The following is a 25407-nucleotide window of genomic DNA, read 5'->3' as shown; positions in this document are numbered from 1 at the left end:
TTGTGGTGTTGAAGATATGTTTGAATCGGCCCAATCGATCGTCGTTTAGTACTTTAGATTAATGGCAGTTTTCTTTCTTTAAGTCAAACAAACTACATGCAAAGTTTCCTCAACGGTGTCATGTGAATCGAAGGCCGGTAGGAGGAAATTTCTGCCTATCAGACTGCACAGAGACGAAGCTTGTTGACAACTGAACGTGGTCTACTAGGCTTGTTGTGGAATCAAAATTTTGGGCCCTGTTTGGTTACAGAGAAGTTGTCCGTTTTTGCATTTTCAATTTCCAAAATCTAAATGTTTGGTAGAAACTCAGAAATTACTTTCAAAAGGAAACATGGGGCAATAGGGGATGACTCAAGTCAATCTCCCACCGACGTGTCTACTTCATGCAAATCATGATATGCAACTTCCCTATTTAGCTTGTTGTGAAAAATCAATATCAGCCGATGTCTGTTTTCATCAATTTTTTAATTTTAATTCTGCCGTGGAGAGACCGCTAGGAGGAATGTCACATCTTTCTCGCCTTTTAGCAGCCAACTTGTCCACTCGCTTATGCCAACTTGATGCAGATAAATGATTTGTGTGAGGCCAAAAGCGGAGGCTCTCTCCCAAATCCTCGCCCTCTATAAATCTCTTCTCAACGTGGTGGCTAAACCACAGCTAAATTACACATCCCACCTCTCATCCCTTTTCAATCTCCCAGCACATCACTTCAGCTCACTTCTGCTTTGAGTTATGCAAATCTTGGGCTTTACTTTTGCAAACCTACAATTTCGTTGCTTTATTTTGGCGATTGCTATTGCATCGTGCTTTGCACGAGTCTCCTCGGCATCAAATGAAACCGACAAATCCGCATTGCTTGCATTCAAGGCTGGAATAACTGATGACCCTCTCGGGGTGCTAGACTCCTGGAACAATACGGTCAACCTTTGCCGATGGTATGGCGTCACGTGCAGTCTCCGGCACCCCAACAGAGTCACCGTGTTGGCCCTGTATTCCCAGAAGCTCTCAGGGTCTATCTCCCCTCACATCGGGAACCTCAGCTTCTTAAGGGAATTGTTGCTCTATAATAACAGCTTTTACCATGAAATCCCTTCCCAAATCGGGCGGTTGCACCGGTTACGCATCTTGTTGCTGACCAGGAATTCTCTCACGGGCGAAATCCCCAAGAACATATCGGGTTGCCTTGACCTCCTCCACGTCGGATTGTCCGGAAACCGACTGAGTGGAGAAGTGCCTCCGGAGATAGGTTCTTTGGCGAAGCTTCGGTTTCTTTATATAGCAGCAAATAATCTAACAGGAAGTGTCCCTTCTTTCATTGGGAACTTATCATCGTTGGAGAAGCTTTATCTTCACGAGAATTACTTAGGCGGGAGTCTTCCTCAGGCTCTAGGCCAACTGGCCAAACTAACATCATTTGTTTTGATACACAACTGGTTGTCTGGTACGGTTCCGCCTTCCCTCTTCAATTTATCTTCATTGGTAATATTTGAGGTAGGATATAACCAAATACATGGAAGTCTTCCCACTACAATAGGCTTTGGTCTCCCCAACTTACAATTTTTCAGCATCGCCTCAAACCAGTTTGTTGGATCAATCCCTCTGTGGATACCTAATGCCACAAATCTAAGGATATTTCAACTTGATGGCAACAAACTCACAGGGAACGTACCTTCTTTTGAAAGTTTGCGTAAACTTCAAAAGTTGAACATTCAAACTAATTACCTTGGAAGTGAGGGATCTGGTGACTTGAGCTTCCTTTGCTCATTAACCAATATCACTAACTTAACCACCTTGTCTATTATGGAAAATAGACTTGGTGGAATGTTGCCGGAATGCATTGGTAATTTCTCACATTCTATCACACAATTGGCACTGGGCACCAATCCTATAATTGGTGAAATTCCTAGAGCAATCTGGAATTTGGTGAACTTGGAGGTCTTGCATATGGCCAACAGCATTCTTTCCGGTGTTATCCCGTTTGATGTGGCAAATCTTCAAAATCTAGGATATCTGAGTCTCTCCAAGAACAATCTGTCTGGGGTAATTCCATTCTCTTTGCAGAACAAGAAATTGATCAGATTATATCTTGATGGGAATCACTTTCACGGGCACATTCCTTCCCATCTAGATAAGTGTCAAAGTCTGACGGAGCTAGATCTTTCTAACAATGATCTCAGTGGTTCCATATTCCTAGCGGTTAAATCTCTCATCTATTTGAACTTGTCTCACAACCATTTGAATGGGACCCTTCCAGCGGAAGTAGGACAACTGGTCCATTTAAATTCTTTGGACATTTCGGGCAATATGTTCGGTGGTGAAATTCCGAGCACTCTAGACGATTGCAATGGATTGGTAGAATTAAAAATGAAGGATAACCACTTCCAGGGATCCATTCCTCAATCAATTAGCTCATTAAGAAGCATAGTGTTATTGGATCTTTCAAATAACAATCTATCAGGTGAGATTCCAAAGTTCTTAGAGGCATTTGACTTCCTCGAAGTTCTAAATTTATCCTATAACAATTTTGAAGGCATGTTACCCACTGAAGGAGTCTTCAAGAATGTGAGTGCCACTTTTATTAATGGAAACAACAAGATTTGTGGAGGAATTCCGGAATTTCGGCTCCCAAGATGCATCTCTAGATACTCTGAGAGCAAAAGACTTGTTCGTAAATTGAAACTCACGCTCTCTATTACTTTTGGACTTCTAGGGGTGGTTCTTGTTCTGGCTTTTGTGTATGTACGTTGGTTGAAGAAGACGAAAGCAAAAGAACCAACTTCAAGTTCCATAACTGATCCCTGGCAAAATTTATCTTATGGAACTCTCCTTAAAGTAACCGATGGTTTTTCTTCAGCTAATTTGATTGGTGTTGGCTGTTCTGGATCCGTTTATAGGGGAATACTCCAGGAGAATGGGACTAACATTGCTGTGAAGGTGCTTAATTTAACGCGTCATGGTACTTTGAAAAGCTTCAAAGCCGAGTGCGAGGCTCTAAAGAATCTCAGACACCGAAATCTTTTGAAGGTACTGACAGTATGCTCAGGTACTGATTATGATGGAAATGACTTTAAGGCTTTGGTCTATGAATTCATGGACAATGGTAGCCTGGAAGAGTGGCTACACCCATCTCCAATACAAGCCGATGCAAATGGGCCTTCAAAAAATCTGAGTCTTGTCCAAAGGATAAAGATTTCAATTGACATTGCTTTTGCATTGGATTATCTTCATAACCAATGCCACAGCACCATAGTTCATTGTGATCTAAAGCCAAGCAATATCCTTTTAGACGCTGAGATGGTTGGACATGTCGGTGACTTTGGATTGGCAAAGATCATCCTTGAATCCACATCTTACACAAACACAAATATAAGTTCAGCTGGTTTGAGAGGAACAATTGGTTATGCTGCTCCAGGTATGCTCCCTTGTGTCCCTAGCCCCCTCAAATGAATTTGTTCATCACAAAATTATTGATGCTATCTTTTCACACACTTAGAACTTCATAATAAGATGATTGTGCACCTACTTTTTATATAGCTCAACCATTTGTGGTACTTGATAAGTGCAGAATATGGAATGGGAAGCGTGGTTTCTATTGAAGGCGATGTATATAGTTATGGTATCCTCTTGCTAGAGATGTTCACAGGATTCAGTCCCACAGTTGAGATATTTAAAGAAAACTTGAACCTTCATAATTTCGTTGAGGAAGCTTTGCCTGAAAGAGTCCTAGAGATTACCGATCCCATTCTAGTTCAAGAAGTAGAAAGCAATGCATGCCAAAGCATAAAGAGCACAGTCCATGATTGTCTGCTAATGGTTTATGGAATTGGGATCGCCTGCTCAGTTGGAGTCCCACGAGAGCGAATGAGCATCACAGATGTAGCAGCTCAACTACGTTCGATTAGGGACAGACTTTACGCAGCTGGCTTACGAGAATAGGTGATATTCCAAAGCAGTAAGGTTTTTAGTACCTCCTATAAATGCCTAACTGAACCACTTATGCATAGACAAGCAAGTGACTACTCGCATTTTTTTTTTTCAATCTAGATAAACTCAACTTTCTGGTAATGGGAAGATGAAGCCATGGAGGTAACAGAATCTTCATGCAGAACCAAAGTGGGACAGATGCTTTTCTAATGTACCGTGAGGTTGGTCGTAAGGTTGGTGAATTGAGCTCTGATATAGACTATAAATAGTTTAGACCGTGAAGAACAAAGGTGTTTCAATGTTCCTTTCGAAATGAAAGTTGGGGTGTGAGAAGAGAACAAAGTATTAGGAATGTTGCTGTTTTCTATCAGCGCTTTTTTATATTTGCAAGCCTGTTTATGTCTAATAAAGCTATGCGAGCAAGTTCATTTATCCTTTTCTTCTTTTGTGCTAGTTAAATGGTTCGACCTATTAATACGAGTAAGCATTATGCTTGCGCATCCCACACCATGTCCATGTCTATCTACAAGGACGACTACATGAGTTTTCGGGGATATTAGTGTGTACAATGCAAGCTGGAGTCCTACATAACCTTCAATGGTTTTCGATTCGCTCCAATCATATCAGAAATGGGGGTTCCCGTGACTTGAGCTTCCTTTGCTCCTTAACAAATGACTCTAGCTTAAAAGAGTTGAATGTCATGGAAAATAGACTGGGTGAGTCACTGTCTCAGTGCATTGGCAACTTCTCCATTACTCTCGCAGCGTTGGTGAGTGAGCTAGAATGCTTTAATCGGTGAGATTCCGGGGGCACTTGGGATCTTGTGAACTTAGAAAAGTTGTATGTGGATGTTGACAATCTTTCAGGTACAATCCCATTTGACTTGAAAAATCTGCAAAACGTTACGTATTTGAATCTCTCAAACCACAATCTTTCCAGGGTTATTCCATCCTTTATGCAAATTCTAATTAAATTGATTTCTCTGTCTCTTGATGGAAAAAACTTTCAAGGGTGCATTCCTCTGTATCTAGATAAGTGCCAAAGATCGATGCCGCTCGATCTCTCTAGTAACAATCTCAGTTTTCCATATTCCCGGTGGTCACAAGTCTCTTCTATTTGAACTTATACCCCAACCATCTGACTGGGGTCCTTCCCACAGACATAGTAGAGACGAAGAACTTGAGTTATATACACATATATGTGAAATGGTGAGATACCAAGCAGTCTGGGAAATTGTATGTACTGGTAAAATTAAGCTTGCAGGACCACTTCCTCGATCCATTAGTCGGTTAAGAGGTATCAAAGTACTTGATCTTTCGCGCAATAATTTATCTGGTGAGATTCCAAGGTTCTTGGAAGCATTTGATTTGGAACTTCTAGATTTTTCTTTTAACAATATTAAAGGCGCTCTACCAACTGAGGGAGTCTTCAAGAACACAAATGCCGCATTTGTCATTAGAAACGAGAGGCTCCGTGGAGGAATTCCTGAATTTCATCTACCTAAGTGCATCTCAAGAAACTCCAAGAGCATGGGGCTAGTCCACATAAACTGATATATTCCATCTCTATCGCTTTTGGGCTTCTGGAAATAGCTCTTCTTCTTGCTTTTTTGTACTCATGTTGGTTGAAGAAGAAAAGGAAAGAGCCTATTTCTAGCCCCATAGACAGTACATGGCAGAATCTATATTATGGAATTCTCCTGAAACCACCACATGGATTCTTTTCAACTAATTTGATTGGTATCAGAAGTTTTGGATCCATTTACAAGGGTATACTCCAGAATGGAATGGTCGTCGATGTGAAAGTGCTGAATTAACACGCTGTGATGCACTGAAGAGTTTCATGGATGAATGCGAGACTAAAGCATATTAGACACAGAAACGGGCATTGATATGCTCAAGTGTTGACTATAACGGTAATTAGTTTAAGGCTTTAGTCTACGAGTTCATGGTGAATGGCAGCCTTGAAGAGTGGTTGCACCACCCTCATAAACCGATTGAAGCTCTGTAGGATAAAAAAAGCGATTGACTTTGCTCCTGTATTGGATTATCTTCACAACCAGTGTCCCAATCATATAATTCATGGTGATCTAAAGCGAAGCAATGTTCTCTTACATGATGAGATGGATGGGCATGTCAGTGGCTATTCACTCGTCCTTCAAAACACACTTGACACCAACTCATAAGCTTAGCTGGTCTAAGAGGAATAGTTGGTTATGTAGCTCTAGGTAAAACCCCCTTGTCCTTCCCCTGCCAAAAGGAAGACTATTCATCACCAAAAATCCAATGAATGCTCTCAAAAGAATCTTACAATTCATAATATGGAGTGGGACACTATATTTCTGTTATGACTACTTCGAAATTTGGACAAAGCGCAGAATATGGGACGGGAAGTGTGGCTTCTAGCAAAAGTGATGTCTACAATTATGGCATTCTATTGTTAGAGACGTTCACCGGAATCAATCCCACGGATGAGATCTTCAAAGAACATATGAACCTTGCACTTTCGTTGAGGAATTTTTGCCTGCACAAGTTCTAGAAATTACTGATCCCATTCTACTTCAGGGAAGAGAGAGCTATGCAGGCCATAGCAGAGACAACACAGTTCAAGAGTGTCTGGTATTGGTCTATGGAATTGGAATTGCCTGCTCAGTTGGAGTACCCAGAGAGAGCATGAGTATCACAGAAGCTAAAACTCAGCTATGTTCGATTAGGGACAGGCTTCATGCAGCTGGTTTACAAGGATAGGTAATATGCAAAAGCAATGACCTCCCTGAAACGAACCGCATAAAGCATAGTCGAACATACAGAAGTGTGCCTGCACACTCAAGTACGGGGACTGAATAAAATTCATTTTCAATCTAGACCAGGAAAGGGCAATACGTATTCTCAGATATATCTGGAGGAAGAATTTCAATTTTCTGGTAATGTGGACATAGAGGTAAAGGCTTCGCCATTCAGAACCAAATGCACTGAAGACCACGTGACGATATTCTTACCATCACATGTCATTGAAACAGCTGACTAGGAACCCCATATGTTACATTTTACATGTACCTCTACACTTGCACTAAAACAGTCGTGCATGTTTATGTCATATCGTCGGCAAATTTGCATTATCATTGGTGGTTTATGACTCCTTTGGCGTGTTTAATTTAATACTAGTGTTAGGCTTGAAAGATCCACTGTATGATTTGCACCACCTTGACAAATATCTGTGCAAATGTGTCACAGAATAAATGTGTCACGCTAGTTTGGGATTTTTAGTGACCGAAAAAACTAGTTTTGGGTAAATTTGTCATAAATGTACCAATTTGAGATTTTTAGTGGTATTAGCCCTATGGATTTTGCACGTCACCATACCACTTCATGTCATCCACGTTAACAAATTTAACGGTAAAATTTGATGGAAGCTAAAGGAGGGTAAATATATCACGGGTGTATCAATTTTGGGTTTTTAGAGTGCAAAAATTAGTTTGAGGTAATTTTATCACAAGTATACCAGTTTGGAGTTTTTCGTATTATTAACCCAACACTTAAATTAGTCACACCAAAGGACTTTTCAAGCATATATCTACCAAACATCATTTCTCCAAAGTTGCTTTTCAAGATATTTTTCAATTACAGTTTACTAAACAGTCTTTGCATTTCATCAAATCCTTTTATGCTAAAAGTCTTTGCATAATCCCAAAGGCTTTCCCCAAAAGCTGAACCAAATGCACCCTATAACCACCAAAAACTGAAAATTTCAAAGCATTTGGTTTCGCTGTGGAACGTCATTTTGATCGAACCACCGTCTCATTCATTTCAGATTTTATTGCTTCCATGTTCGTCACTGTTGACCGGTCAATGGCCAACTTTGACCAACACTTTTTATCTTGTTCCTCCTCCGGAAAACGCATGTACCAAAAAAAAAAGGGAGAATGGATATTATTACTAATTATATAATAAACATATATACACAGCGGTCGTCACCCTATTGCTAATAAACAAAACTATTGTTAACGAGTTTCTCGGAACACTTGTCAAGTATATTAAATGACAATTATTTTAATTTTCAAGACTGAAAAATCGAAAGCCCTCGACCATACTTTGACCGAATATATGGTTTGCAACAGTAGAGAAAGGAAACCAGAAGAGGAATGTAAGAAGATTCGTGTAATTTGCAGAAGTGAAATGGCCATGGTCGGCAATTGAATGTTTGAGAAGCTCAATGTTACTGTGCCCTGGTCGCTGATCGTGGGTCTGTGTCATATGGAACATATCGACTTCCGGTCTAAGCATATGGATCATATCGACTTCCGGTCTCCTAAGTTTCCGACATGGCATTGCATCTTTACCATTGTTCTCTTGTTGTGTTCCTTCAACCGAGTCTCCTTTGCTTCCAACAACGAAAATGATAGGCTTGCGTTGCTGGTGTTCAAGTCAGGAATAACTGAAGATCCTTTTGGGGTGTTCAGCTCATGGAACGACAGCATCGACTTCTGCCGGTGGTCTGGTGTTACATGTGGTCACCGGCACCGCAACCGACTCACGGTATTGGACCTAAATTCACAGAAGCTCTCGGGATCAATCTCCCCTCACATTGGGAACCTCAGCTTCTTGAGGGAGTTACGGCTTCAAAACAATAGTTTTGACCATGAAATCCCTCCGCAAATTGGACGACTGCACCGCTTACGTTTCTTAGAATTGTCCAATAACTCTCTGGCAGGGGATATACCCAAGAACATAACAGGTTGCACAAACCTTATTGGCATTGGGTTGCAGAGTAACCGACTGACTGGACAAGTTCCTAGAGAGCGTGGTAGGCTGTTGAAGCTTCAGCGTCTCGTTTTAATGGTGAACAATTTGTCAGGAAGCATACCTCCAGGCATTGGCAACTTATCATCACTCGAGGATCTTTATCTCACTTATAACTACTTAAGTGGGAGCATTCCTGGGGCTCTTGGCCAACTAGCCAAACCAGACACACTTACTTTGGGATTCAACATGCTTTCCGGTACACTTCCTGCTTCCCTCTTCAACTTGTCTTCATTGACTCAATTTGACGTATCCTGTAACCAAATACATGGAAGTTTTCCTGCAACCATAGGCCTCACTCTCTCATCTCTCGAATATTTTAATGTCGCCTCGAACCAATTTGATGGATCAATCCCATTCTCGATCTCCAATGCAACAAACCTACGCATACTTCCCCTAGAGGACAACAATCTTTCCGGGAACATACCTTCTCTTGAAAATCTACATAATCTTGAATGGTTTTCCATTCGCTCCAATCATCTCGGAAGTGGGGGTTCCCATGACTTGAGCTTCCTTTGCTCCTTAACAAATGCCTCTAGCTTAAAAGAGTTGAATGTCATGGAAAACAGACTGGGTGGATCACTGCCTCAGTGCACTGGCAATTTCTCCATTACTCTCGCAGCATTGGGAGTGAGCAAGAATGCTATAACCGGTGAGATCCCCAGAGAAATTGGGAATCTTGTGAACTTAGAAAAGTTGTATGTGGATGGCAACAGTCTTTCAGGTACAATCCCATTTGACTTGAAAAATCTTCAGAATCTTGCGTATTTGATTCTCTCGGACAAGTTGTCGGGGGTAATTCCATCCTTTTTGCACAATCTAAGCAAATTGATTTATCTGTATCTTGCTGGGAATAACTTTCAAGGGCGCATTCCTCCGCATCTATATAAGTGTCAAAGATTGATGTCGCTTGATCTTTCTAGTAACAATCTCAGCGGTTCCGTAATCCCGGTGGTCACAAGTCTCTTCTCTTTGAACTTATCCCACAACCTTCTGACCGGGGCCGTTCCCAAGGAAATAGGAGAAATGAAGAACTTAAATTATATGGACATATCAGGAAACATGTTAGATGGTGAGATACCAAGCAGTCTGGGAAATTGCGATGTACTCGTACTATTAAGATTGCAGGAAAACCTCTTCCAAGGGTCCATTCCTCAATCCATTAGTTCATTAAGAGGCATCGAAGTACTTGATCTTTCATGCAATAATTTATCTGGTGGGATTCCAAGGTTCTTCGAGGCATTTGATTTGGAATATGCAAATTTATCTTTTAACAATTTTGAAGGCTCTCTACCAACTGAAGGAGTTTTTAAGAATGCAAGTGCCGCATTTGTCATGGGAAACGAGATGCCCTGTGGAGGAATTCCTGAATTTCATTTCCCTAAGTGCATCTCTAGAGACTCCAAGAGCAAGCGGCTAGTCCATATACTGATACTTTCCATCTCTATCCCTTTTGGGCTTCTGGGAATAGCTCTTCTTCTTGCTTTTTTGTACTCATGTTGGTTGAAGGAGAAAAAAAAAGAGCCTATTTCGAGCCCCGTAGGCGGTACATGGCAGAATCTATCTTATGGAATTCTCCTTAAAGCAACTAATGGATTTTCTTCAACTAATTTGATTGGTATCGGTAGTTTTGGGTCTGTTTACAAGGGTATACTCGAGAATGGAACGGTTGCCGCTGTGAAAGTGCTGAATTTAACGCGCCATGATGCATTGAAGAGTTTCATGGCTGAATGCGAGGCTCTAAAGCACATTAGACACCGAAATCTGTTGAAAATATTATCAGTATGCTCAAGCATTGATTATTACGGTAATGAGTTTAAGGCTTTAGTCTACAAGTTCATGGTTAATGGCAGCCTTGAAGAGTGGTTGCACTGCCAGCAAGAACTGACTGAAGCAGATGGGCCTTCAAAAACTTTGAGCCTCCTCCGTAGGATAAAGATTGCCATCGACATTGCTTCTGCATTGGATGGACATGTCGGTGACTTTGGATTGGCGAAAATCGTCCTTGAAAATACACCTGACACCAACTCAAAGATAAGCTCAGCTGATCTAAGAGGAACGGTTGGTTATGCTGCTCCAGGTAAAACCCCCTTGTCCTTCCCCCCTCTCAAAGAATCTTACACTTCATAATGATACAGTGGACAATATTTTCTGTTACGACTAATTTGAAATTTGGACGAAGTGCAGAATATGGGATGGGAAGTGTGGTTTCTAGAGAAGGCGATGTCTATAGTTATGGCGTGCTCTTGCTAGAGATGTTCACCGGAATCAGTCCCACGGATGAGATCTTCAAAGAAAATTTGAACCTTCGCAATTTTGTTGAGGAAGCTTTGCCCGCACGAGTTCTATAAATTACCGATCCCATTCTACTTCAGGGAAGAGAGAACTATGCAGGCCATAGCAGAGACAACACAGTTCAAGAGTGTCTGGTAATGTTGTATGGAATTGGAATTGGCTGCTCGGTTGGAGTACCCAGAGAGAGAATGAGCATCAAAGAAGCTGAAACTCAACTATGCTTGATTAGGGACAAACTTCATGCAGCTGGTTTACATGGATAGGTAATATACAAAAGCAATAACATTTCTAAAAATTATCACCTTGGCAGACTGAAACGAACCACTTAAAGCCTAGTCACGCATACAGAGGTGTGCCTGCACACTCGAGCACAGGGACTGAGTAACATTCCTTTCCAGTCTATACTAGGAAAGATCAATACATATTCTCAGGTATACGTGGAGGACTAAATTCAATTTTCTGGTAGTGCGAAGATAGAGGTAAAGGCTTCACCAGTCAGAACCAAATGCACTGGAGACCACATGAAGAAATTCTCACCATCACAAGGCATTGAAACAGCTGACTAGGAACCCACATATGTTACATTTTACGTGTACCTCTGCACTTGCACTAGAACAGTCATGCTTATAGGGCCGCGTGGTTGACTAAAAGAATTGGCTTCTGACCAGATTCCCTGAATTTGTAGTTAAATTTTACATTTTTTTTCCAGGTTTTAAGAATAAATGGTTTCTGCATTTTCCATAGGGTCATTCCACTCTGCTGGACGCCAGAGGAGTGGATTGGTGGAAGTATGCGGCGGAGCTGCTACGGGCAAAGCAAAAGCTTTTGAGAGTGGAGGTCCAACAGATCCAAGGCTTATCAGCAAATTATAGATGTAATTCATATGGAAGGAAAGACTGCTCCTCTTTCAGCCGTAATTAAACTCCTCTATGTTTTGTTTCTCGAATGAGAATGAATTCATGCTTGTTTATTTCCAACTGCCATGATTTGGTTTCCAGTACAACTTAGCAAACAGTATGAGATATGAAGATGAATAGGCTGCTCAAAATGAATTAGCATATGTACTCTTGATACATATGACTATCAAATAAAGGTCTTTTTAATATGCAAGTCATCAGCTTTCATTCTCCATCAGAATAGGAGACCAAACTGCCTGAACTACTCTTGTAGATCTGTTTAGCACAAATCCAGCTACGTAGTGTCATTACACATATTAGGCAGACCACGGACAGCACTTGATACCGACGAACAAATGGACATGAACCCTCGACCAAATCAAAAGACATTAGGCCATAAGAGAAATGAGAGTAACACGAACACCACCTCACAAATCACTAAAAACAACCATTCCCAATGTACAAGCACCAGATTAACGCAAGTATACCGAAATTGATCTCGCTTGCACAAAGCTCACTGCCTGTTGTGGTCACAATCGACCGACGATCAGGCGATAGAAGTAACAGTTTCCAGGCACGAGCATCTGACTGAAACAGGAGAGTTCGAAGGCGTACTGCTTGTTGAGGATGTCCTCGGCCCCGTTCACAGTGAGGCAGGAGGCCACCAGGATGATGCCCTCGGACGGAAGGCGCAGGTGACGACGGCGGAGTCCTTGAACCGGAAGAAGAGCTTGCCTTGCTTGAGGGACGAACCAGTACCGGCACCACGTCTTGGTGTACTCGCCTTCACTTTCTACTTTAAATAGATACATCAACGGCATATCACCCATTAAAAGACGGTGGTGTCCTTACCGTTTCCGTTTGGAGTGAAAAGCCATGAATTTTAAGTTGAACAAAATCGAAACATGAAATTATAGAATAATCAAATTGAGGCAAGACACTTCCAGAAAGTTATCATTAACCTAGTTATTTCTCCGCTGAATACTACCTCTAGGATACATGCATGCCTCATAAGAATACGATCATGCACTTCGAAGCATTCTTCAACCATGAATTCGAATCCATGAAATCATGCATAAAAATGGTATAATCTTGGAGGAGAAGAAGAAGAGGAAGAGGGGCACAAGGAGCAATAACAATCATCCTGACTTTTTTCCGATCCTTGGATCTGTCTATAGATTCAGCAGAATGAATGAAAGAGTACATTTGTGAAGAATACTTTGAAGAACCTCTCGTTTCCCCCCTCCTTTTTCTTTACAAGCAACATTATTAGGCATACTAAATAGTATATCAAGATTGAGACACTTACAATTATAATATGTCGTGCGATGTGAATGGATGTTTCGATGACTGGGCTTGGAAAATGAGAGAGTGGATTTGTTTGTCATCCAATATGATGATATTATCATCTAATAAATCAATCTTTGTACACTTTCTCGGTATACATAGTACATCTTTTATGGCCTAAAATGCAACTAATCCTTTCAAAAAAATTCAAAATCGACAAATAGTTGGGATTCAGTGAAGAGCCATGAGATCTAGTAGACACAAGTAATCTTGACTGACTTGGGTGTGATCAGAGGGCCAGAACAATGGAGACACAGAAGAGTGAAAAACAAAAAGGGAGCCTTTTTAACTCTTCTTTTCCTTCCTCTCCAGAAAATACTTGTATAACTATAAACAAAAAAAAATAGGGAGAAGAAATTTTATTATATGTATTTATTTATATAGAATCGTTAACTGAGTGTCTTTTCTTAAGTTAGTAGAGATCTGTTATGGCAGTGTCGAAGATTTTGGAGCTCTATTGTGACCTTTTCAGTTATCACAGACTAGAGAAAATGTTTAGTTTTAAACGATATGTGACAGGTGCAAAATGAAGTAACTTCATCTTAGAATCTGGAATTTGGGTAAAAAAAAAATCAGATCTGGGACAATTAATTATGTAAACTTCTCATTCGTATCTTGTATACTTTTATCAATTGCAGATTTGAACCTTGCTCCCTCCATACTGAATATCACACATTACGAGTGTTGGTACATCCATTCTCTTATAATTTAGCCTTCACTTACCATAAGATATGTTTCTTAGATTGTCCGCTAATTGTCACTTAACTAGATGAATTGTGGGTAAAGAATTGTGCTTGGATTTGCATATTTGGTCAACTGTTCATCTCTTTAGTTGGCAAATTCCACCTGCAAGCACCAATTTAATATCTAGACAACCAGCTTCCTCTCCTGGGTCTAACACTTCTGGGGCAGGAATTCGCGTGCCCTCACCATCAGGGGGTCCAGGATCAAGACCGGCAACGCCTATTAGGCCTACACTAACAACATCCTCTAGAGCCTCGAGACCTTCGACACCAACCTCTCGCCCGACCTTGTCTTCAACTAAATCAGCAGTGCCAGTCAAGCCCTCTGTTGTCGCTACTAAGCCTGCTGCAGGTACTTCGACCAAGCCTGCAGTTTCAACTGCAAAGCAACGAGTTCCTGCCATATCGCCGACTCCATCAAGGTCAAGAGCGAGATCTTCAACGCCAACTGCCTGTCCCATTGTTAACCCACCAAAACTGGCATCAAGGGCAGCAACACCAACTCGCCGACCATTTACAACGTCAACTGGTCCCACTGCATCTGGCCCTCCCACCAAAGCAGCGTCCTCTACTATTGCAAAATCTGCTTCAATAACGTCAAGAAATACAGTGTCATCACGTTGAATTTCCGTTCCAGTGAAATCAATACTATCGGGTAAGTTTTGGTGTTAATGTGCAAGTGTGTATGGTGTGGGGCAAGACGACTCGGCAAAGGATAACAAAGGAACAAGGTACGGGAATTTTTATTAAATAGTTTGTATTTACGAAGGGAAAAAAGGGAAGGGAGGAGGAGCCCTGTTTTTGGTTGTTCTGCTATGTTCATGAAGGAGCACCATCCAAAGGGAGGGTGCAGGCCTAATGAGAGAGAGAAGATTATATTTTGTGCAAAAATTCCATCTTGGCGAGTTGGCCCCACGGCGCCATGTGGCTGCACGTGGTGCTTCATGAGTAGTCCAGGATCATGCTGACGTGGAGGTCCCGGACCTCCTAATGTTTTCTTTCGCAACGGTCGAGAAAACGCCCTGCCAATGGTGTCTTTTATACAAGTGGAAGCTCTGTTCCTGCATTGAGTCGTGGGCATCCTAAAATGAACGACAATATGAGGCCTGTTTTGATTGGCACTAAAATGTTGGAAAGGGTAATAAACATGAGGAAATTAGTGCAACCCAAGCAAGAAAATAAACATTGTCCTCACAGTAACATGTTCGGAAAGTCGGCTTCTTCCCGACAGCTCAGGCTTTGGGCAAACACTATCCAATAGATCCTTGGATATGGCTCTAGGGCATATCGTATGGTCCTTTTTCTTCTTTCGCATAACGCTGTATTAGTTTATTATTTATACTGCTTGACATGGCTACTGTATCAGGATTGAAGATTCTCTCTCTCTCTCTCTCTCTATGTCTAATGTTGTTTGCCTACTTAGAGCAATGTTTTGTCTAGATTGATATTATCTTATGATGTGATTTTACTTCAACTAAATCCTGGACATAAGGCGAAGCATTCCTGGGAATTTGCGACCATCGATGACGTATATCCCTGCTTCACCCTTGTACAGCGTGAGATCCGAGCCTACAAGAAGTAGGACACTTAGCGAATCAGACTTTCCACTTGCGACAAGCAGCAGCGCCAGCTCTGAAGTGAGATGGGATCAACAACAGTCTCCTATGCATGGAAGGAAATGGACTGGATGATGATATCACCAGTGAGGGGGATGGTCATTCGCCTATTTGTGGCTGGTGATTGTAAGTAGATACAGTGATGAAGTTGTAGTCATCCATTGTTTTGAATTGAAACTGCAGGATCAAGTACTTTGTTTTTCTTCGTTTCCTTTTTATAACTAGTATTTGTTAGACTATTTATACATTAACCCACGTATTTCGTCCAACAATTTAAACTTTCAAAACAATTGATAATAGTCCCATAAAATTTTTACATGTTATCAAAGCGGGAGGTGCTGTAAAAAACCAATATTAACATTCGCATTGATTTGTTCTATTTGGTCAAGGCCTTAAATTTATAGACATGTGTAGAGAAGGGCAATGCGAAATTTTACGATCATGCGAATGTTATTTTTCTCCATCGGAAGAATTTATGATGACTAAGGTGCACCGACAGCAGTTGATTTCCTTTGTGAACTTCCTAATATGGAAAATTCAATGCATGATATTCCGATATGTGTATGCAACTATTAATTGCTGATACAATCTTGTCCCCAAGGTCGATTATCAGCATTTTAGTTAAAAGAGGCCATGTCATTTTCTTGGGGAAAATTACCAAAAAAGTCCTAAACCTTTTGCAGTTGTGCCAATTCAGTCCTAAACCTTTTTTTTTGGCCACCGGCCGGCGTCCATGTCAGCTCCGGCCGGCCAAAAGGACTGAATTGGCTGAATTGCAAAAGGTTTAGGACTGAATTGGCCAAAAAAAAAAAGGTTTAGGACTGAATTGGCACAACTGCAAAAGGTTTAGGACTTTTTTGGTAATTTTCCCCATTTTCTTGCAAGGAAGAGTGAGATCATCGAATTGGCCAAGGGCCAAGGTAGCAATAACCTTGTCCAGTGGAAGAAAAAGGTCAAGCTTTCACATAGACCTTGATCAGTTGCCTTCTAATTTTTCCATATGTGCTTCCCTTTCGTTTCCGAGTGTTTGAGAAATTTGATATCGACTATATGGCCCCATCCCTAAAACATGCAACTTCCTTAACGCTAACAAATGAAGCTGAGTTCCAGAGTTCTTTCAATGTTAGACGAAGGGTGTGTTTGTTTAAGTGAAAGAATTTTTCGCCAATTAGTTTTCCGGACTTTCACATGTTTGGGTTGCTGAAAATTGTCGATCAACAAAAAACCATTTACGGTCAAAGAAAACATGCACGCTTAAAGTTAGGAAAATGAATTCCCTAACCTAAAAATGGGAAAATAGTTTCCTGAAAAATGATTTTTTTCTTTATCACGAATTTTTCCCTAAAACAAATACACCCTAATTAAATTTGACACCGTGCTCTCATAATTTCTAAGACAAGTGATCGTGCAGGGGACGGCAAGAGAACTAGTCAGTGTTCCATTAATGGTCTTGCCTATATTCCTACGTATGGTCGGGGGTAAAAAGGATGAATCGTCATGCAATACGAAGACTAAGAATGTTTAATTTCCCGAACCACGATCTTTCGACCATCATGACACCAGGTGGCCGATGTCCCTATGAAGGAAAGTATAGCCTTTCTTCCCTTAGAAATATTTCTAGCCGGATTGTCTTTTTTCTACATTTTTTTCGTCCTTTTTCTTGATGGCCCTTTACTTTTATGATGACCCAACAGAAGTCTAGCAAAGCGAATAAAATAATCAACCAAACAGAAAGAGAGCACTCCATTTTTCCCGATTGTATGTTGAAACCGCAATTGCAGTATAAGGAATCCACGCAGAAAAGAATGTGGTGGTGTTTTTCATCTCTCTAATCATTCAAAAGAAAATTGGTTCAAGCGAGGGTTCAGTGGTGGACTTGAATGTGGTGATATGATTAAAAGATAAGAAGAATGTTATGTCGTGTGTTATGTGGTATTGAAGATATGTTTGAATATTAAGTCGACGAAGAAGATAATTGTTGTGTACTTTAGAGTAGTGATAGGACTTTGTTTAATTTAAGAAAAGTTATCGATTTTCCGTTTTCAATTTTCAAAATCGATTTGTTAGGTAAGAATTCTCAGAACTTGTTTTCATTGAATCCACTAGAAAGTGTTTTCTCATTTTTAGCTTGACTTTCTGAAAATTTTGGAAACAATTCTTTAGTTGTTTTCAAACCAAAACACGGGGTAGTAGTGGTGGACTCAAGTCAATCTGCCACTAATCTTTCTACTTTATGCAAACTATAGCACGCTCCTTCCGTAATAATTTTCACTTTTCTTGGTGTGGAACATCAATTTCAGTCGATGTCTGTTTCATTAGCTTTTTATTTTAATTCTGCCGTGGAGAGAAGCCTAAGAGGAATGCTACATCTTTCTTGTTTTTCAGTTTCTTCAATGCGCTGCCTATCTTGCAGAATAACCAACCATAGAGGTAATCAGTCAGTCTGAGTACTTTTAGCACCCAACTTGTCCACTCATGTCAAGTGGATGCAGATAAATGACTTTTGAGACCAAAACAAGAGTCTCTCTCCAAAATCCTCACCCTCTATAAATCTCTTGTCAATGCGGTGGCTCAACCACACCTGAATTACAAATTTCATCTCTCGTCTGTTCTCATCCTCCCTGCTCATCAGTTCAGTCCACTTCTGCTTTGAGTCATGGAACTCGTGGGCTTTAGTTTTGCAAAGCTCCCTTTTCATCGCTTCGTTTTTGCGATTGCGATTGCATTATGCTTTGTTCGAGTCTCCTCGGCATCAAATGAAACCGACATATCCGCATTGCTTGCATTCAAGGCTGGGATAACTAAGGACCCTCTCAAGGTGCTTAGCTCCTGGAACAATATGGTCAATCTTTGCCAATGGTACGGTGTTACATGTAGTCGCCGGCACCACAACAGAGTCACCATATTGGACCTGAGTGCTCAGAAGATATCCGGGTCTATCTCCCCTCATATCGGGAACCTTAGCTTCCTAACGGGATTGTGGCTCCAAAATAATAGCTTTCACCGTGAAATCCCTCCCCAAATCGGGCAATTGCACCGGTTACGCAAGATGGGGCTGTACAACAATTCTCTCATGGGTGAAATCCCCAAGAACATCTCAGGCTGCCTTAAGCTCCTTGGCGTGGACTTGTCTGATAACCAACTGAGTGGAGAAGTTCCTCCAGAGATGGGTTCATTGGTGAAGCTTCAGATTCTTTATTTAGAACAAAACAATCTAACAGGAAGTATCCCTTCTTCCATTGGGAACTTATCATCGTTGAAGGAGCTCGATGTTTCTTACAATTACTTGGGCGGGAGTCTTCCTCGGGCTCTGGGCCAACTGACCAAACTAACAGCAATTGGTTTGCTCGAAAACTGGTTGTCCGGTACGGTTCCACCTTCCCTCTACAATTTATCTTCATTGATAATATTTGACATAGGATATAACCAAATACATGGAAGTCTTCCCACTACAGTGGGCTTTGGTCTCCCCAACTTAGCATTTTTCGGCATTGAGGTGAACCAATTTGTTGGATCAATCCCTTTGTCTATACCTAATAATGCCTCAAATCTACAGTTACTTCAGCTTGGAGGCAACAAGCTCTCAGGGAATGTACCTTCTTTTGAAAGCTTGCATGACCTTCAAATTTTGCGAATTGACCATAACCACCTCGGAAGTGGGGGATCTGGTGACTTGAAATTCCTTTGCTCATTAACCAATATCAGTAGCTTAACCGGCTTGGATATTTCTGGTAATAGACTAGGTGGGCTGTTGCCGAGATGCATTGGTAATTTCTCCATTACTATCAAAGAATTAAATTTCGGACAAAATCCTATTATTGGTGAGATTCCTAGAGAAATCATCAATCTTGTGAACTTGGAAGTCTTGGGGATGTACAACAACAGTTTTTCAGGTGCTATCCCGATCGATGTGGGAAATCTTCAAAATCTGTCAGTTCTGAGTCTCTCCTATAACAATCTATCAGGGGTAATTCCATCCTCTCTGCAGAAGATGAAGCGATTGATTTATTTACATCTTGATGGGAATCACTTTCACGGGCACATACCTTCACATCTAGATAAGTGTAGTCTGATGGTGCTTGATCTTTCTAAAAACAATCTCAATGGTTCCATGTTCCCAGCGGTTAAAACTCTCCTCTATTTGAACTTGTCTCACAACCATTTGAATGGGGCCCTTCCAACGGAAGTGGGACAAATTAACCATTTAGATACTTTGGACGTATCGGGCAATATGTTCGGTGGTGAAATTCCAAGCACTCTAGGTGATTGTAATGCATTGGTTGTATTAGTAATGAAGGATAACCACTTCCAAGGATCCATTCCTCAATCAATTAGCTCATTAAGAAGCATTGAGAAATTGGATCTTTCCAATAACAATCTATCAGGTGAGATTCCGAAGTTCTTAGAGGTATTTCACTTCCTGAAAATTCTGAATTTATCCCATAACAATTTTGAAGGCATGTTACCAACTGAAGGAGTCTTCAAGAATGCAAGTGCCACTTTTATTGAAGGAAACAACAAGATCTGTGGAGGAATCCCGGAATTTCGGCTCCCTAAATGTGTCTCTAGACACTCCAAGAGCAAAGGAGTAGTTCGTAAATTGAAACTCTTGCTCTCTACTATTTTTGGGCTTCTAGGGGTGGTTCTTGTTCTGGTTTTTGTGTATGTATGTTGGTTGAAGAAGAAGAAAGCACAAGAACCCACTTCAAGTTCCATAGCTGATAGCTGGCAAAACTTATCTTATGGAACTCTCCTTAAAGCAACTAATGGTTTTTCTTCAACTAATTTGATCGGTGTTGGTAGTTTTGGATCCGTTTACAGGGGAATACTCCAGGAGAATGGGACTAGCGTTGCTGTGAAGGTGCTTAATTTAATGCGTCATGGAGCTCTGAAGAGCTTCAAAGCCGAATGTGAGGCCCTAAAGTGTATCAAACATCGAAATCTTTTGAAGATACTAACGGTATGCTCAGGTACTGACTATAAAGGAAATGACTTTAAGGCTTTAGTCTATGAGTTCATGATCAATGGTAGCCTCGTAGAGTGGTTGCACCCATATCCAATACCAGCTGATGTAGATGGGCCCTCAAAAATTTTGAATCTCATCCAAAGGATAAAGATTTCCATCGACATCGCTTTTGCATTGGATTATCTTCATAACCAATGCCACAATGCCATAGTTCATTGTGATCTAAAGCCAAGCAATATCCTTTTAGACGTTGAGATGGTTGGACATGTCGGTGACTTTGGATTGGCAAAGTTCGTCCTTGAATCCACATCTTACACGAACACAAATATAAGCTCAGCTGGTTTGAGAGGAACAATTGGTTATGCTGCTCCAGGTATGCCCCCTTGTGTCCCTAGCTCCCTCAAATGAAGAATTTGTTTATCAAAAAATTGTTGATGCATCTTTTCACAAAACTTTGGACTTAATTCATAATGAGATTGTGCGCGTGCTATTTTCTCATAGCTCAACCATTTGTGGTTCTTGATAAGTGCAGAATATGGAATGGGAAGTGGGGTCTCTGTTGAAGGGGATGTCTATAGTTATGGCATCCTCTTGCTAGAGATGTTCACAGGAATTGGTCCAACAGATGAGATATTCAAAGAAAATTCGAACCTTCATAATTTTGTTGAGGAAGCTATGCCTAAACGAGTCCTGGAGATTACCGATCCCATTTTAGTTCAAGAAGTAGAGAGCTATGCAGGCCAAAGCAGAAAGAGTACGGTCCAAAATTGTCTGCTAATGGTCTACGAAATTGGGGTCGCCTGCTCAGTTGGAGTCCCAAGAGAGCGAATGAGCATCACAGATGTGGCAGCTCAACTACGTTCAATTAGGGACAGACTTTACGCGGCTGGTTTATAAGGATAAGTAATATACTAAAGCAGTAAGTTTTCTAGTACCTCCTACGAATTATGCCAAACTGAACCGCTTATGCATAGACAAGCACCTGACTTCACGCATTTTTTTTCATATCAAGATATACTCAATTGTCTGGTAATGTGAAGATGGAGCCATGGAAGTAATAAAATCATCATGCGGAGCCAAAGTGGGGTTGGAAAAATAGTGAAGTCATCCGATGGACTATGGCATATGGGAACCTTTAGTTGACTCAAAGTCAATTTTAATGTCTTCGTTCCCTTCGGGAGATAGGGAGAGGTGGCAGGAGGCCTTCATCTCTTATGCAAACGCGGGACAATTGCTTCTCTAATGTGTTGTGAGGTTGGTGAGTCGAGTTCTGATGTAGATTATAAATAGTTTAGACCGTGAAGAACAAAGGTGTGTTTCAATGTTCCTTTGAAACGAAAGTTGGCATGTAAGAAGACAACGAAGTATCAGGAATGATGCTGTCATCTATACAGCTGTACTGTATATCCGGACTATTGAAAAGTAAAAGGCATACATGCAAGCCAACATGTCTCTTAAAGTTATCTGAGTGAGTACATTTATCCTTTCATCTTTTATGCCAGTTAAATAGTTCAATCCATTAATACGAGTAGACATTATGCTTGCATATCCTGCACAACGTCAATATCTATAGAAAAAGACTACTACCTGAGTTTTTCTGGATATTTGCATGTAGAATGCAAACTCGAGTACCACATTACCTAAATGCGCCACTTGGGAGAGCAAATTATGTTATTCCATCATCTCACCAAGCGGGAATGACTTTCAGCGGCAGAAATCTAGTTTTAAGTAAAACATAAATCGCCCACACGAATAACTTGAAAGTAAAGGTAATAGTCACGGTCAACGTCGCCCCTATCAATTTTATGAGGAAGACCAAATCATCATAATCAAGTTCATCGCGTGGAGTAAATGAACAAATTTTCTCTCATTACTAGGAATCTTAAGACATTTCTGTCCACTGCACGGATCGAAAAATGGACAAGTCGACTGATCGGATACTACTCCTCATCTGCCTTAGAAAAGAAGACGTAGGAAAATGGCCATTATATCCATATGACCATCGGCCATGGTTTTCCTTTCCATTTTAATCTTTGGGAATCTTCATCTTAGAAAGCGGAGAGGTCATTCAGCTATGCATTTTGCATAATTCAGAAAGAACTGTAGCAACTTCAGACGGTGTAAGCTCAGACATCTGAAGTTCCGAGTTGCTATCTTTGAAAATTTTGTGTATAACCCAAGGTTATGACTAATTGGCTACGCATGTTACTATAGATTCTAAAATTTCCCAGTAGCCCAGCAGTATGAGGTCATACCTATCCTTATTAGCCCGGTAGCCCAGTAGTATGCGGTCACAAGTTCGAGCATGAAAATATTCTATAGAAGGTCTAAGAGCTTTACGGTAACTTCCAAAACGGCAATTGCGCCGGTCGCCCCTCTCCAAGTGGAGTAAAGGCCACGAGTTTAAGTTGAACAAAATCGAAACAGGAAATTATAGAATAATCGAATTGAGGCAATACACTTCCAGAAAGTTATTTTTAATATAGTTATTTCTCCATTAAATACTACCTCTAGCCTCAAGGACATATATGCCTTCTGAGAGCACGATCATGCAATTCAAAGTTGAATTCAAACACATAAACTAATCCATAAAAATAGTATAATCTTGGAGAAGAAGGAGAGGACCACAAGGAACATTAATGATCATCCTGACTTATTTTTTCGACCCTTTGATCTATTTTAAGATCCAGCAAAATGAACGAAAGATTTCAATTGTGAAGAGCCGCGTCTCTTCCAAATAAAACTTGAACCCTGTAAACTACAATGGGAAAAGTAAACCTCGTCTGCTGTTGCACCCATCGTTCTCGATCGTTACGGAAGATTAAAGGATGCGAAATTCGAATGATAGAATTACTACGACCTTCGCTTTCATTGCGGGAAGATTAAAGGATGCGAAATTTGAATGACTTGACATGCCCACCTTTATTTTCATTTGGAGTCCGGGGAAGAAATATTTTTCTTCGGCTTTTGGATTATAACGGGGAGGTCCTTTTTGCCGACTTTGGATGACACACTCTTTTAATGAAAAGAATACAGTGGAAAGTGGAAAGAAAGAGGGCGAGATCTTTGATGTCCATTAACCAATGAAAGACTGCAATCTGCTTGTTCATTAGAATAAATGGGCTCATTGCTTCGATGCCTTTGAATGCGCTTCCAATTTTATTGAGAATGTAGAAACAAGTGGGATTAATGTGGAGGAGAAGCGCGTGCACGCAGCCGGCGTACATGTTAATGGAACGACTGAGTGCGAGAGGAGCCGCTAGCTTTGCGTCGTTGGACGGAGTACTTTTTGTCCGCTCAATTACTGCTCGGGCCAATGTTCCGATTAGATTAATGTTATTTCGCGATGTGATTGTGCTTCAACTCAGTCCAGGACAAAAGGCGAGGCATTCCCGGGAATTTGCGACCGACGATGACAAATATTCATGCTTCATCCATGTATAGCGGGAGATCCCCGCCTACAAGAAGTGGGACAGTTAGCGTGTCGGACTCTCCACTCGCGACTGGCAACAATGTCGGCTCTGAAGTGAGTGCGACGAACAACGGCCTGTGCGTGGAGGGGAACGGACCGGATCATGATAGTACCAATAAACAGGATGGTCATTCACCTATGTGTGGTAGGCGATTGTAAGTAGCCGCGGAGATGAAATTGGAATCATCCATTGCTTTGAATCGGAAACCGCAGGATCGATGGAGAGAAACGTTCCTAGAAAGGATTCAAGAGGTGCTTTACGGCGGTGATAAAAATTGTACTGAGTTGATTAGGACGGCTGGCTGGCTCTTGAGGACCTCTTATTGAGGTCTGTATATTAGTAATTGTCAGCGAATTTAGCTAAACTCTCCTTATTTTCATGAACCTGAGTTATGGTGAACAAGCTTTAGAAAGTTGTACCCTTCTTGTCGAATCGTTCCTTATTCTCATCCTCACGTAGCTTCCATTGCTTTGAGCACATTTTGACATCTACTCACCGCATTGTGCCCAGTAAGTTCCGAGAATCTTGATCATGTAAATCGCAAACGGTTTCCTAAATCGGGCTACCTCATCCTTCTTTCTTCTTTTCTGTCCTCGACGAACCAGAATTTCTTGATTGGTGGAAGAAGGTAGAGGGAGACAAGGTACCTTGTTTTCTCCTTCCTTATTACTTCGAAAGGTAGTTTAACCGATATGTCCGAAAGTGAGACTTGAGCGACTTGAGCGCTTAACAAGGGTGGTGAAGTGAAAAAACCAATGAGGACCATTCGCATTGATTTGTTCCATTTGCTACAAGCTTTAAATTATAGACATATGTAGCAGAAGGGCCGTGCAAAATTTTACGGTCTAATTTCGTGGATAAAGGTTACTCTTAGTTCCTTCAATATAGCTAGAGATGCGTGAATATTATTTTTCTCTATTGGAAGAATTTAGGATGACGAAGAATCTTAGAGGTGTCAATGGTTTGGTTCAGTGAAACGCCCAAGTATCTCAATGGTTCCATATTCCCAGTGGTTAAAACTCTCCTCCATTTAAACTCGTCTCACAACCATTTTGATGTAGCTAGCAAGGATCACCTAGAGGGGGGTGAATAGGTGATCTAAAACAATTTTTAGTAATTTATGCGGAAACAAAATAAATCACAGAAGAGTCTGAATAAAATTCAGATTCAAGACAGATTATATAGACGGTGCTCTTGATGTGCAGAATGTAAAGTAAGAGATAAGGGATAGAGAATCTGCACACAAGTTTATAGTGGTTCGGCTTATAGCAAGCCTACGTCCACTCTCCCACGCTTACAGCCTACCGGCTGGATTTCACTATGTAATCAAGAGGAATTACAACTTCTG

General features: G+C 41.0%; 3 protein-coding genes and 1 pseudogene across 6 annotated transcripts; all 4 read left to right on the top strand.

Moving 5' to 3' along the window:
* Positions 1-473: 473 nt before the first annotated feature.
* On the top strand, positions 474-4118 carry LOC115673043 (probable LRR receptor-like serine/threonine-protein kinase At3g47570). Its single transcript, XM_056308140.1, has 3 exons — positions 474-3412; positions 3566-3936; positions 4045-4118. Exons 1-2 carry the CDS (start codon positions 733-735, stop codon positions 3934-3936), a joined length of 3051 nt encoding a protein of 1016 aa, XP_056164115.1. The 5' UTR covers positions 474-732; the 3' UTR covers positions 4045-4118.
* A 4081-nt stretch (positions 4119-8199) lies between these two features.
* On the top strand, positions 8200-12020 carry LOC130136467 (receptor kinase-like protein Xa21). 2 transcript variants are annotated; one of them, XR_008815370.1, is made up of 3 exons: positions 10687-10803; positions 10911-11281; positions 11763-12020. XR_008815370.1 is itself a non-coding variant. In XM_056306570.1 (2 exons), the coding sequence occupies exons 1-2, from the start codon at positions 8208-8210 to the stop codon at positions 11888-11890; spliced, it is 843 nt and encodes a 280-aa protein (XP_056162545.1). In that variant the 5' UTR covers positions 8200-8207; the 3' UTR covers positions 11891-12018. The 2 variants fall into 2 exon arrangements, 1 of the variants encoding a protein (XP_056162545.1); XM_056306570.1 differs by lacking the exons at positions 10687-10803; positions 10911-11281 and adding an exon at positions 8200-8922 and having other exon boundaries at positions 11763-12018.
* A 1669-nt stretch (positions 12021-13689) lies between these two features.
* On the top strand, positions 13690-24217 carry LOC130137340 (uncharacterized; annotated as a pseudogene).
* Positions 18202-22006, top strand: LOC115673044 (probable LRR receptor-like serine/threonine-protein kinase At3g47570). Of its 3 annotated transcripts, none has more exons than XM_056306567.1 (3): positions 18202-20005; positions 20078-20959; positions 21119-22006. In XM_056306567.1, the coding sequence occupies exons 1-3, from the start codon at positions 18277-18279 to the stop codon at positions 21481-21483; spliced, it is 2976 nt and encodes a 991-aa protein (XP_056162542.1). In that variant the 5' UTR covers positions 18202-18276; the 3' UTR covers positions 21484-22006. The 3 variants fall into 3 exon arrangements, with proteins under 3 accessions (XP_056162542.1, XP_056162541.1, XP_030450930.1); XM_056306566.1 differs by having other exon boundaries at positions 18202-20959; positions 21119-21505; positions 21599-22006; XM_030595070.2 differs by having other exon boundaries at positions 18202-20959.
* Positions 24218-25407: the final 1190 nt, after the last annotated feature.

Source organism: Syzygium oleosum, unplaced genomic scaffold, assembly GCF_021117445.2.
Source record: "Syzygium oleosum isolate NSW1041296 unplaced genomic scaffold, Sole_v2.1 Sole_v2.02, whole genome shotgun sequence".
Lineage (NCBI taxonomy): Eukaryota > Viridiplantae > Streptophyta > Magnoliopsida > Myrtales > Myrtaceae > Syzygium > Syzygium oleosum.
Note: the sequence above shows the minus strand (reverse complement) of the source record. Positions and strands in the feature narration are given on the sequence as shown.

Coding starts and splice junctions, on each gene's coding strand:
- LOC130136467 (XM_056306570.1), top strand. CDS start 8,208: ATGGATCATATCGACTTCCGGTCTCCTAAGTTTCCGACATGGCATTGC. Junction 8,923..11,762: donor GGGATTCAACATGCTTTCCG/GTACACTTCCTG, acceptor CATTTTCCATAG/GGTCATTCCACTCTGCTGGA.
- LOC115673044 (XM_056306566.1), top strand. CDS start 18,277: ATGGAACTCGTGGGCTTTAGTTTTGCAAAGCTCCCTTTTCATCGCTTC. Junction 20,960..21,118: donor AATTGGTTATGCTGCTCCAG/GTATGCCCCCTT, acceptor TGATAAGTGCAG/AATATGGAATGGGAAGTGGG.
- LOC115673043 (XM_056308140.1), top strand. CDS start 733: ATGCAAATCTTGGGCTTTACTTTTGCAAACCTACAATTTCGTTGCTTT. Junction 3,413..3,565: donor AATTGGTTATGCTGCTCCAG/GTATGCTCCCTT, acceptor TGATAAGTGCAG/AATATGGAATGGGAAGCGTG.